This window comes from Oncorhynchus gorbuscha, linkage group LG04 (assembly GCF_021184085.1).
Source record: "Oncorhynchus gorbuscha isolate QuinsamMale2020 ecotype Even-year linkage group LG04, OgorEven_v1.0, whole genome shotgun sequence".
Classification (NCBI taxonomy): Eukaryota; Metazoa; Chordata; class Actinopteri; order Salmoniformes; family Salmonidae; genus Oncorhynchus; species Oncorhynchus gorbuscha.
Window position 1 is genome coordinate 56371414 of NC_060176.1, and position 14215 is coordinate 56385628.

At 40.3% G+C, this 14215-nt stretch overlaps 1 protein-coding gene and 1 long non-coding RNA gene across 4 annotated transcripts in view; one reads left to right on the plus strand and one right to left on the minus strand.

Annotated features, from left to right (window-relative positions):
* Positions 1-11538, minus strand: part of LOC124034330 (anthrax toxin receptor 1-like) — a 68799-nt gene extending 57261 nt beyond the window's left edge. For 2 of the 3 annotated variants that reach the window (XM_046347383.1, XM_046347382.1), the window contains exons 1-4: positions 11187-11538; positions 10666-10753; positions 6271-6379; positions 4324-6054 (exon numbers count right to left, since the gene is read on the minus strand). In XM_046347383.1, coding sequence (XP_046203339.1) covers positions 4324-4484 — 161 coding nt within the window. In that variant the 5' untranslated portion in view covers positions 4485-6054; positions 6271-6379; positions 10666-10753; positions 11187-11538. Of the gene's footprint in view, positions 1-2073; positions 2183-4323; positions 6055-6270; positions 6380-10665; positions 10754-11186 lie in introns of those variants that run through there. The other variant, XM_046347384.1, reaches the window with a different exon arrangement.
* Positions 11539-11769: 231 nt separating this feature from the next.
* LOC124034331 lies at positions 11770-14007 on the plus strand. Its single transcript, XR_006838559.1, has 4 exons — positions 11770-11843; positions 13177-13264; positions 13380-13485; positions 13712-14007. It is a non-coding gene; the product is annotated as an uncharacterized LOC124034331 (long non-coding RNA).
* Positions 14008-14215: the final 208 nt, after the last annotated feature.

Here is a 14215-nt window from a genome sequence, read left to right on the forward strand (position 1 = left end):
CAAAGTGCATCATTCCACTGTCCAACGGTCATCTACAAATGGAGAAAATTTCAGGCCACTGGCAATCTACCTAGGACAGTTCATCCCACCAAATTCAGCCCAAGAGCTGACCAAAAGATGTCATAGAAGTCTTTAAAAACACAGGGTAACATGAAGGGATCAACATGCCTCTCTTACCACAAACAATGTGCATGAGTCAACTGTCGGAAAGGGACTTGGCCTACATGGGAGGTCTGGAAGGAAGAAGCCTCTGCTCTCAAAAAAGAATACCAAGACACGACTGACGTTTGCCAGACAACACCTGGGTAAAGACTGAAACTACTGGAGCAATGTGCTCGGCACAGATGAGTCATAAGGGTAGTTGTTTAGCCACAATGCCAGATGCCATGTTTGGCGAAAACAAAATACTGCCTTCGAACAGAAGAACCTCATACCAACCGTAAAGAATGGAGGTGGTGGCATTATGGTTTGGGGCTGCTTTGCTGCCTCAGGGCCTGGCCAACTTGCCATCATTGAGTCAACCATGATGTCAACATTGTACCAGAGAATTCTTGAGGAAAAGGTGAGGCCATCTGTCAAATAGATGAAGCTGAACCGAACATGGATATTGCAACAGGACAATGATCCAAAACACAAAAGCAAAGCTTCAACAGAATTGTTCAAAAATAATAAATGGAGGGTTATGGAATGGCCGAGTCAAAGCCCTATGGGGAGACTTGCATGCAAGATAGCCCTTAAATATGACAGTTGAAGCAGTACTGTAAAGAATAGGCTAAATTTCTCTGAGTCGATGTAAGAGACTGATACAGTTCCAAGAAACGGCTACATTGAGTTATTTCAGCCAAAGGGGGCAACAAGCTATTGAACCTAAGGGTGCACTTGTTTTTTCCGCAGTATGGAATTGCATTTCTGTAGATTTGATGAATGAATGATTGCAAAGTATAATCTTTCAGTGTCATTTGTTAAATTAGTTTTCCTTTATCTGTCAATAGTGTTGAAGTGAAGATTACATAGCCACCTGTCCAAATATGTACAAAAAATGTAACTTTCCAGGAAGTGTACTTGCTTTTTCACATGACTGTATTTAAAGTCATGTTCTCAAATTGTTCAGAGGATATTTAAGACCACTTTAGTAACATTCTAAGTATGTTATTTAAAAATATTATTTGAAAGCGTATACATTCCATTCTCGGCATCAACAACTCTCTATCCTCTATTTTGTTAATTAAGTGTGTTCAGGTGTGTTGGCCTCCCCCATTAATTGGCCACACCTGATCTTAATTAGTGCTTGTTTCCATCCTGTTGGCACAGTGTACTAAGTCCATGGATAGAGAAAAGAGATTATCGGTTTGAATCTCACTGATGCCGTATCACAATAAAAAAAAGTGTTTGCATGATTAATTTCCATGTGTTTTATCTGTGCTTGGAATTTAAAAGGGTTAACCCAATTTAAGCTAGCAGTTTTATTAACAGTCTTATTGAAACATTCCGGGAACATTTTTAAGGAAGTTATTAAAAAAACCTTCCAAATAATCTATAATTTCTGTTCTCAGATTGTTCATAAAACCTCCCAGGAAAACGGTCAAGGAACCAGAGTATAACATTCTCAGAACCTCCCTACAACCTACTTTTTTTTATCAGAAAAGGTTATATTTTCACTTCCTTTCCCAAAACCAAAAACGTGTGTTCACACAACATCCAAGGAACTAAATGTGCTAGCTGGGTTCTTAACAAAGAGCAATTTCTCAAGCAATAATTTTGCTAGGACTGTCTGGTAGTGGTCTGAGTTGGGAGGGGAAACTGAAAACTAACTGTTATTGGCAGACAGGTTTGGAACTCTTTCTTTTTGGTCTCTTAGTGTAATTTACCGCCTGATAATGTCACCAGGCAGGCCAAAACTCCATCCCACCAAAACAGGCTGAAATTTCAGGCAGTCTTTTCAAGCAGCTTACACTAAAAAGGAATTATCATAATTTCACAGTAGTATTATTCCAAACTCATAGTGTGTAAATGTATATAAAAACATGAAAATCACATTTCTGACTACAAATGATCATAGAGAAGAAAACTCACAAAACATTTCTCTCCGTCAAATTGCCAGATGGTAGGTTAGATACTCTTTCATTCTGTCTGTGTGTTTGTCATTGTTTTAATTCCTGTCTTTACTCCTCTCTTCTTATTTCACTGCCCTATTATCTCTTTTTCCATTGTTAACAGGATACAAGTCTCAGCACAGACAGCGCAGCCAAAAGGCTGAAACATTGAAACATCTGGACCTAATGGAAAAAGGGTTCTGCAGACACAGAGGAGTCATGAACAGACAGAGAATGAAAGACAGTTGGTAAAAAGGGGAGGAATATCAATTCAAACAAAGGAAGAGCAGGTAGAAGAGGGATGACTACAACAGAATTAGGGGGACAGCAAGTACAAATACAAGCGAATGCACAGAGTAACAGTGCTGGGTGTCTAATATTCTTGTTGTATTCACGTGTATTCTTCTGTTAGCTAAAACAATGTGCACACACACACACAGCAGTAGGTAGTGTATGTAAATGTTCATCATGCTCTCTACATCTGTCTTTTGGATCCTACAATTCCATATCTGTCTGAAGTTCCACTTAGCTAAATGTTGTGCCACCACAGAAATGTCTGCCTCGAGTTGCATTCTGATTTAAGGGAAAAATTGAAAATCAATCATCCAAGAGTAAGAGACTTTTTAAACAATTGAAGAGGGAAAGGCAGGCCCAAATGAAAGAGGAAGAAGCTGAAGCCTGCTCTTCCACATTAGACAGATAATCATCCAAACAATAAGTTATAGTTTTAAAGTATTGAAGTCCAGCAACATCTATTAGAACCAGATGACGCTCCATTTGTTTACCCAATCATTAGGTCTGTCACGTCTTTGCTCACAATAATCAGGCCTTTTTAGTGGGGGTTAAGGAAACCAATATGTAATTTGGGTGAACTAACACTACTGTAGAAGTGACAGGGAAACTCCACTGCATTTGAGAACCTCAGAGTAGCATAAATGATTGATACAATCCAATGATTGTAGTTGGATTAGCTAAATTCAGCCTCTTTGCCCAACTGTAGTAAAGCATGGAGATTTTTTTGTTGTTCATTTGACTGTTGTGATTCAACTAGAGCTCAGCCGGCACAACTTATACATGTTTACTGTATGTGACAGATGGAGTATCAAATGTGCCACTGTTCACCAGCAATCCAGATCTATGATGGACCATAAAGGGTGGCCTGAGAACTTTACAAGAAAGCATCTGCTCACGTCATTCATCCCGGCCCAAAGGGGAATTCCACTGGCCTTTTACCCATGCTTACCAAAAAATCACAAGAGACAAATACAGATAGTTGGACGAAATGCTCGATCATTGTCCCACCATCATACTCACCTTGTATAAGATACTGGTTGTCAAAGATACAGGTGTCAGGATAGTGTATTGGAGGCGAAGTCAAGTGCAGGAGAGCAAATATTATGAACAGGCACACTTTTATTATAGTTCCAAAAACAAAGCACTACATGAAACAAACAGACCATAAAAGTAGAACGCCTAAATGAACACTACCTAAAATGAAAACAATTACACACAAAACATGATGGGAAACAGAGGGTTAAATACAAGTAGCTTAATTGGGGAAATGTAAACCAGGTGTGTATGGAAACAAGACAAGACAAATGGAAAAATGAAAAATGGAGCGGCGATGGCTAGAAAGCCGGTGACATCGATCGCCGAACGTCGCCAGAACAAGGAGAGGGGCTGACTTCAGCAGAAGTCGTGACAACAGGAACCAAAAATATATGTTTTCCCCATTGGGTTATATTACATTTCTAGTCAGACTGCATTCAACATTGTATAAAGTACACATAAATATAGCAATTATGTAATATCAGATTGCTTATTTGATAAGTGTAATAACCATTGAGAAAACGCTTGTGATATTTTCATGGGCATTATTACCAGCATATGGCAAAATAAAATGTAAATTGCTGCATATGGCCCCAGGGGGCATGATAATAACAATAACATTCCTGAACATGTCTAAGTATGACATCATGACAGAATTTGAAAACACTGAGACTGGCAACGACAGATGTGACAACGAGATGTTTCTGCAAATTAAACATTAATTGTGCTTTGGTAAAATATGAAATAAGATGGTCACTATCTACCTACCCTTAAAGTCGAAGTTCACAGATTTTACAAGGTGCACTCAACAACCAACAGTTCCCCAACTGAACTCTGCCCCCAATACACATGACAAGCAGCAAAGGTGAGGTGGAAATAGAAGGTTGAATGACAAACTCACTTGTCCAGAACGAAGTAGAGGTCAAAGCCCCCGAAGCAGGATGGTTCACCCTGACCTCTGTCCTGGTTGTGCCAAGCGTTACCAGCTGTCAGCACCACCAGCGCACTTACAGCACCAAGCAGCACTGGTAACCAGGAGCCTCTGCACCCATATAAATACATGATTCCAGTTTGGAGGAGCTATTTCACGTGAAGAAGATTAACACCACCTTGGAAAACAAGTGGAGAAAAAATGATTCCTTATTTCTGTGTCTTCATCCAATATTCTTCAGCATTGAACATAACTAATCCAAAAGGGTGAAGTGGAAGGCAGAGAATGATGCACTGATGCTATGAATCCAGTCTGTCTCAATTGAGTCAGGAGGCTCTCATCACTGGCTCGGGGACAAGCACAGGCTACACACACATGCACTGAGCCTCACAGCAGCACACTCCTCTTATCTCGCCTTTTTCTTTTGCTCTTTTCATACTGTTGGGAAGTAGGACAGTGGAAGTGTATTCCAGGCAGCTCCAGAGAAACCTATGTAATTGTGTCTAACTTAAAGCCTCCTTCCACGACTCCCTGACTTTCTTTTCCTTTTTTCTCATGGTTGAGGCAATAATGAAGACAGAGGTGAGAGAAAGACAAACTATCGCCTTCTACTGCCATCTAGTGGTGTCAATAACTACCAGGAGCTCATAAGATCAAATCAAATCTAATTGTATTTGACTCATGCACTAAATACAACAGGTGTAGACTTTACCATTAAATGTTTAGTGTTAAGTCTACAACTGTTGTATTCGGTGCATGTGACAAATACAGTTTTATTTGATATTCTCCTGGTATGGAACCTTGTCATACTGACTGTCACCACTAGATGGCTTGTTTGTCTTTCTGAGAGTTTCAGTCTGTTTAGCTGAGGAGTGAGTATACTGTAAACCAGCATAAATATACTGATTTTAACTTTCTAATGTGTAGAAAGATAACCTTGAAATGGGCATGGTCTAATTAATTTAACAAAAAAGACATTTAATAAATCATCAAATCAATTGTTATTTCTGGTTGCTATGTAGTAAACCCCTCTAAACTTCAAACCTGTTATATTCCGTTTCTTCTGCATTGGGAATAGATTAACTAAAAATATCATAACCACAAAACAAATATGTCAATGACCTGAATCAAACACTGTCAGTAAATGGTGTGTGTGGAATTAAGGGGGACATCTGAATTTAAGGTACATTATGCAACGGTGCAACACTGCAAATAGGCATTTTAAGTTATTTATTTACTGGCTTAAACTACACCTTACAGAAACTCTCTCACATCTTTGTGTATTGATATTTTTCCGTCAGTAAATGACAGTTAACATCTATCATGACGTTCTTGAAGTAAATAAAGTATGGACACCCTAAGGTGAGGAGTAACAGAGGATGATCTTTACAAATGAAACAGAAAGTTGCACACTAACACGTATCTTTGTTTTTTATTTGTATCATGATGTTTTTAACATTTCATTTCAACCAACCCAATTCGTCAGACACCAGAACATTCACATTTGACACAAAGTAAGCTGACAACATATTTTATTCATTGTATACTGAGAACACAGCGAAGTAAACAAGTCACTTCCCCACAGAGCCAAAGACAGGGCATGAAATGGAGGGATCCCTCTTCTTAACCACCTTGAATTCACATGCCTTTTGGTCCCACTCCTTCATGCAATCATCAGGAAAATCTACAGGAGTTGCATACCTGCAATCAAACAATCAACACCAGCAAATCATTTTGTTGTGTAAATCAATAGAATTTCACTCATCCAGTCTATTAATAAACCCCTGAGAAACCGTGTGTGGATATTTTGAGAAGATAACAATGGGCAGTATATTCTTTTAGTGTGATAGATACAGACTGGGAAGGTTGAGGGCTACATAGACCATGCATTTTGTAGGTGATAGTATAAAGTTGTACCCCGAGCAGCATGAATTACAAGTGCAGTCCATGCAATCACTGTTCCTCCAGCTGGAACCAATAGGATGCCATGTCTCATCTTTGTCATCACGACAATGGGTGATCATGTCTAAACAAGAAAATAGTATAGCATACTGTATATGTTTATTGCCTTTTTCAATGTACATGTGTATTTGATGTAGCCTGCGCATCATTCTTTTTAGCCAACATTCCACTCCTTAGCAATCCTGTTATTTTCAAAGAGACTGGCCTTTCTTTAATCTTCAAATATCACCATTCTGTCATTAATGAGCTCGAGGAGATCAGGGGATTTGATTCTGATTTGGTAACCCCCATAGCTATCATCAATCATAAAGTTATGCAAATTGGAACTCTATCTCTATTTTTCTCCACAGATGGATGTTCCAGTGTTGGTGTATGGTTGCTAAGCAACCATTTTTGTTGTCCAGACAAAAACCAGTCTATTAAAAATTGCTAGCTCAAGTCTAAATTCTCAAACGGAATATACTGAACACAAATATAAACGCACCATGTGAAGTGTTGGTCCCATGTTTCCTGAGCTGAAGTAAAAGATCCCAGGAATTTTCTATAAGCACAAAAGCTAATTTCTCTCCAATTTTGTGCACAAATCTGTTTACATCCCTGTTAATGAGCATTTCTCATTTGCCAAAATAATCCATCACCTGACAGGTGTAGCATGTCAAGAAGTTGATAAAAAAAAATATATATATATTTCACCTTTATTTAACCAGGTAGGCTAGTTGAGAACAAGTTCTCATTTGCAACTGTGACCTGGCCAAGATAAAGCATAGCAGTGTGAGCAGACAACACAGAGTTATACATGGAGTAAACAATTAACAAGTCAATAACACAGTAGAAAAAAAGGGGAGTCTATATACAATGTGTGCAAAAGGCATGAGGAGGTAGGCGAATAATTACAATTTTGCAGATTAACACTGGAGTGATAAATGATCAGATGGTCATGTACAGGTAGAGATATTGGTGTGCAAAAGAGCAGAAAAGTAAATAAAGAAAAACAGTATGGGGATGAGGTAGGTGAAAATGGGTGGGCTATTTACCAATAGACTATGTACAGCTGCAGCGATCGGTTAGCTGCTCAGATAGCTGATGTTTGAAGTTGGTGAGGGAGATAAAAGTCTCCAGCTTCAGCGATTTTTGCAGTTCGTTCCAGTCACAGGCAGCAGAGTACTGGAACGAAAGGCGGCCAAATGAGGTGTTGGCTTTAGGGATGATCAGTGAGATACACCTGCTGGAGGGCGTGCTACGGATGGGTGTTGCCATCGTGACCAGTGAACTGAGATAAGGCGGAGCTTTACCTAGCATGGACTTGTAGATGACCTGGAGCCAGTGGGTCTGGCGACGAATATGTAGCGAGGGCCAGCCGACTAGAGCATACAAGTCGCAGTGGTGGGTGGTATAAGGTGCTTTCGTGACAAAACGGATGGCACTGTGATAGACTGCATCCAGTTTGCTAGGTAGAGTGTTGGAAGCCATTTTGTAGATGACATCGCCGAAGTCGAGGATCAGTAGGATAGTCAGTTTTACTAGGGTAAGCTTGGCGGCGTGAGTGAAGGAGGCTTTGTTGCAGAATAGAAATCCGACTCTTGATTTGATTTTCGATTGGAGATGTTTGATATGAGTCTGGAAGGAGAGTTTGCAGTCTAGCCAGACACCTAGGTACTTATAGATGTCCACATATTCAAGGTCGGAACCATCCAGGGTGGTGATGCTAGTCGGGCATGCGGGTGCAGGCAGCGATCGGTTGAAAAGCATGCATTTGGTTTTACTAGCGTTTAAGAGCAGTTGGAGGCCACGGAAGGAGTGTTGTATGGCATTGAAGCTCGTTTGGAGGTTAGATAGCACAGTGTCCAATGACGGGCTGAAAGTATATAGAATGGTGTCGTCTGCGTAGAGGTGAATCAGGGAATCGCCCGCAGCAAGAGCAACATTATTGATATATACAGAGAAAAGAGTCGGCCCGAGAATTGAACCCTGTGGCACCCCCATAGAGACTGCCAGAGGACCGGATAGCATGCCCTCCGATTTGACACACTGAACTCTGTCTGCAAAGTAATTGGTGAACCAGGCAAGGCAGTCATCCGAAAAACCGAGGCTACTGAGTCTGCCGATAAGAATATGGTGATTGACAGAGTCAAAAGCCTTGGCAAGGTCGATGAAGACGGCTGCACAGTACTGTCTTTTATCGATGATGGTTATCGTTTAGTACCTTGAGTGTGGCTGAGGTGCACCCGTGACCGGCTCGGAAACCAGATTGCACAGCGGAGAAGGTACGGTGGGATTCGAGATGGTCAGTGACCTGTTTGTTGACTTGGCTTTCGAAGACCTTAGATAGGCAGGGCAGGATGGATATAGGTCTGTAACAGTTTGGGTCCAGGGTGTCTCCCCCTTTGAAGAGGGGGATGACTGCGGCAGCTTTCCAATCCTTGGGGATCACAGACGATATGAAAGAGAGGTTGAACAGGCTGGTAATAGGGGTTGCGACAATGGCGGCGGATAGTTTCAGAAATAGAGGGTCCAGAATGTCAAGCCCAGCTGAATTGTACGGGTCCAGGTTTTGCAGCTCTTTCAGAACATCTGCTATCTGGATTTGGGTAAAGGAGAACCTGGAGAGGCTTGGGCGAGGAGCTGCGGGGGGCGGAGCTGTTGGCCGAGGTTGGAGTAGCCAGGCGGAAGGCATGGCCAGCCGTTGAGAAATGCTTATTGAAGTTTTCGATAATCATGGATTTATCGGTGGTGACAGTGTTACCTAGCCTCAGTGCAGTGGGCAGCTGGGAGGAGGTGCTCTTGTTCTTCATGGACTTCACAGTGTCCCAGAACTTTTTGGAGTTGGAGCTGCAGGATGCAAACTTCTGCCTGAAGAAGCTGGCGTTAGCTTTCCTGACTGACTGCGTGTATTGGTTCCTGACTTCCCTGAACAGTTGCATATCACGGGGATTAAACAGCATGATCATTACACAGGTGCACCTTGTGCTGGGGACAATAAAAGGCCCCTCTACAAGGTGCAGTTCTGTCACAACACAATGCCACAGATGTCTCAAGTTTTGAGGGAGCATGCTATTGGCATGCTGACTGCAGTAATGTCCTACAGAGCTGTTGCCAGATAATTGAAGGTTCATTTCTCTACCAGGTCGTATGCTGCATCAGATGACCTGGCCTCCACAATCACACAACCTCAACCCAATTGAGATGGTTTGGATGAATTGGACCACAAAGGGAAGGAAAAGCAGCCAACAAGTGCTCAGCATATGTGGGAACTTCTTCAAGACTGTTGGAAAAGCATTCCAGGTGAAGCTGGTTGAGAGAATGCCAAGAGTGTGCAAATCTGTCATCAAGGCAAAGGGTGGCTACTTTTAAGAATACACATTTTTGGTTACAACATGATTCCATATGTGTTATTTCATAGTTTTGATGGCTTCAGTATTATTCTACAATGTAGAAAATAATACAAAATAAAGAAAAACCCTTGAATGAGTAGGTATGTCCAAACTTTGACTTGTACTGTATATTTTAGGAACTTACTAAACTTACTATTGAAAGTAAGAATAGTAGAATACACCAGGTGTAATTTCGAAATTTAGTTGTGTATCAGCACTTTTTGTCTTGTTATTTCAGTCACAGACAGTCACTCAATTAGCCATGTCAGCTAACAATTTTTAGATTGGTAGTTAGTCTAATCAGCTATCTTAACTTGTAGTAATCATGGCCAAATCCTGACTGGAGACGCATTGATTTTGTTAGTCATTTTCACTCAGATATCATATTAACATGGATACAAAATGTGTAGAATTGCAGGAAATTATCTTTGAAACTGCTAAAAATGCTCTCAACTCCCAGAAAATGTGTTGTAAAACTGAAAAAACGTCTCTCTGCCCAATTGCAAAATTAGTCTAATTGCATTGTTATAAAATTGCTGCGTTTTTTTCTCCCACACATGGTAAAATGTGTAGAATTGCAGTAAACATACTTTATTCCCCATGGCAAAGTTGCAGGAAATTAGCTTTAAAACCCCCAAAAGGCTAGAGATGGCCCTGGCGTTGATTTTAAGCCTCAAAATACAACAACTTGCTTAGCTAAGCTAAATGTTTATTTTATTTTATTTGTTATAATTATAATTATAGTTTTGAGGCTCCGCATGTTGTCATCGAATATATGAATGTTATTTCCGACAACCAAATAGCAACTGTGTCAGTAATCCAGCTGCATATTGAACGTTGAGATTGCCGAAAGACCAGTCTCTTTGGCAAATAACAGGAGTGGAATGTTAGCTAAAAAGACTGGTATAACCAGACTATATATATTGTGTATGTGAGAGGGGGGGGGGGGGTAATAGTCTTTTTTAGTCTTTTTCTTTACCTGGCTTCAAGGTCATAGGCTTCATGTAGCAAAAAGCATGGAACAGTGGAAGCAGCACACAAAGGATTAAGGCTAGAGCCAAGGACTTCTTCACAGGGAGAAGAGAGGGAAACATATGTTATTGAGGGGAATAAACAGCCATTGGCCTAGCGTTGAACCTTCAAAACAATTCTAAATAAACAACTATCAAAACCAAACTGACACATTTCTACATTTTGAGCTTATCATTGACCCTACCCTAGGTTATAAAATAACGTAATATTTGTACAATGCCCTCCTCTACTATCCATTCTGACTTAAAACACATATGTGGGGGTGTTCAAAAGATTCATTTTGCCAGCATTATTTATTATGTCCACATTGTGATAAAATTGTAAAATGTGCAACTGAAACCCCAACACCTATTTGTCATTAGGAGTTAGAACAAGAACACAGCTTCATCAACCAAATTCAAGGACGGTTCCAGCTCCTCCAAATTCCTACTAACTTGTACATATCATGCCAAATTTTAAGAAACTTACCATGATTCACAAGAATGTAGACTGGATACTCAGGTAATTCTAGGGATCTTTCAGGGTAGAGAACACAGGCTTGTGGGTCTTTTGGAAGTAGCTTACCTTTGGAATTCAACAAGGGCTGGGTCAAACACTGTCAGTAAATGGTGCACGTGACTTTCGGTAAATCAGAATTTAAGGTCCTCTACGCAACAAAGCAACGTGTAAGTAGCCCTTAGTGTGTATGATATTCAGTTGTAAAATTAAGTCAGAGAAAAAATATATAAAAAATATATAATTTATTGGACATATTTTGAAGCTATGAAGTTCCTTGTTTACTGGCTGAACCCAGACTTTACAAACACACACAAACATTTTGTTCTTCTATCCTCATGGGGACCTAAAATGTATTTCCATTCAAACTTCTACTCCTATTAATCCTAAACCTAACCCTTACCCTAATCTTAACCCCTAACCCTAACCCTAAACCTAACTCCTAACCCTAGCCCTGAACCTAACAAAGCATGTTTGTCACTTTTGTTTACTCTTTCCCCATCCCCACCCCTTTATTTAATTCTAAAGTTGGGCTACTTCCAAAATACCCATTATTTAAAAGCATGTACTTCCCTACAAGAACTCCAGTAGAATTCCATTACAATCCAGTCTACATTGGTGTGAATCATGGTAGGTAATTTTGCATGTTACGTTTTCATGATATTGAAGGTGAAGGCCTTATATTTGGTTGATTTTCCATGATATGTAACAACACCAGAAGCTGTGTTCCTGCTGATTTACTGTAATTTACTGTAACTCCAGTAACATACAGTGCATTCGGGAAGTATTCAGACCCCTTGAGTTTTTTAAACATAAGTATTCAGACCCTTTACTCAGTACTTTGTTGAAGCACATTTGGCAACGATTACAGCAACGGGTCTTCTTGGGTATGACGGTACAATCTTGGCACAACTGTATTTGGGGTTTATCCCATTCTCTGCAGATCCTCTCAAGCTCTCTTAGGTTGATGGGGAGCGTTGCTGCACACCTATTTTCAGGTCTCTCCAGAGATGTTCGATCGGGTTCAAGTCCGGGCTCTATCTGGGCCACTCAAGGACATTCAGACTTGTCCTGAAGCCACTCCTGCTTTGTCTTGGCTGTGTGCTTGGGGTCGTTGTCCTCTTAGAAGATGAACCATCGCCCCAGTCTGAGCGCTCTGGAACAGGTTTTCATCAAGGATCTCTCTGTACTTTTCTCTGTTCATATTTCCCTCGACCCTGGCTAGTCTCCCAGTCCATGCCACTGAAAAACATCCCCACAGCATGATGCTGCCACCACCATGGTCCACCGTAGGGATGGGGCCTGGTTTCCTCCAGACGTGACACTTGAAATTCAAGAGTTTAATCTTGGGTTCATCAAACCAGAGAATCTTGTGTCTTTAGGTGTCTTTTGGCAAACTCCAAGCAGGCTGTCATATGTATTTTACTGAAGAGTGGCTTCCATCTGGCCACTCTACCACAAAGGCCTGATTGGTGGAGTGCTGCAGAGATGGTTATCCTTCTGGATGGTTCTCCCATCTCCAAAGAGGAATTATGGGGTATTGTGTGTAGATTGATGATGGAAAAAAAAGATTTGATCAATTTTAGAAAAAGCTGGTAACGTAACCAAATGTGTAAATGTCAAAGGTTGTGAATACTTTCCGAATGCACTGCAAGTAGCCTAATGGGGTTTCATTTTGATATGATAATGTGGACATAAAAATAAATACTGCAAAATCACCTCTGTTTGAGTCTGAGTGGATGTTGGATTTAAACGACACCATAGAGAAAAGACATCGGAAAAATAAAGTTACCGGTATTTATTTTCTAGAGTAGGGTCAATTAACTATTATTTTAACATGTTTAAATGTGTCAGTTCCCTTTTCTAGTTATTTATCTTCAATGTTTTGAAGGTTCAACTGTAGACCAATGGCTTGTTTATTCCCCTCAATAACATACGTTTTCCCTCCCTTCTCCCTGTGAAGAGGTCCTTGGCCCTAGCTTTAATTCTGTGTGCACTACTTCCACTGTTCCATGCTTATTGCTACAGGAAAGCTATGACTTCTGACCCGGGTAAAGTAAAAGACTAAGCTAACCACCTTCATAAACACAAACATTTTTTAATTAAGCTAGTACATTGAAAAAGACAACAAACAGACACAATATGTTAAATTGTTTTCTTGTTCAGGCAAAACCCATTGTCGTGACGACAAGGACAAGACATGGCATCCTGCTGGTTCCCGCTGGAGGAACAGTGATTGCATGGACTGTGATTGTTTAAAATGCTGCCAGGGGTAAGTACAGTAAACACAGTCTTATTCTAGCACGCACCAAATGCATGGTCTATGTAGCCCTCAGCCTTCCCAGTCTGTATCCATCACACTAAAGGAATATACAACCCATTGTTATCTTCTCAAAATATCCACACAAGCTATCTCAGGGGATTATTAATAGACTGGGCAAGTGAAATTCTATTGATTTCAACAAAATGATTTGCTGGTGTTGATTGTTTGATTTCAGGTATATGAATCCCATAGATTTTCCTGATGATTGCATGAAGGAGTGGGACCAAAAGGCATGTGAATTCAAGGTGGTTAAGAAGAGGGATCCCTCCATTTCATGCCCTGTCTTTAGCTCTGTGGGGAAGTGAATTGTTTACTTCGCTGTGTTCTCAGTATACAATGAATAAAATATGTTGTCAGCTTACTTTGTGTCAAATGTGAATGTTCTGGTGTCTGACTAATTGGGTTGGTTGAAATGAAATGTTAAAAACATCATGATACAAATAAAAAATAAAGATACGTGTTAGTGTGCAACTTTCTGTTTCATTTGTAAAGATCATCCTCTGTTACTCCTCACCTTAGGGTGTCCATACTTTATTTACTTCAAGAACATCATGATAGATGTTAACTGTCATTTACTGACGGAAAAATATCAATACACAAAGATGTGAGAGAGTTTCTGTAAGGTGTAGTTTAAGCCAGTAAATAAAGAACTTAAAATGGCTATTTGCAGTGTTGCACC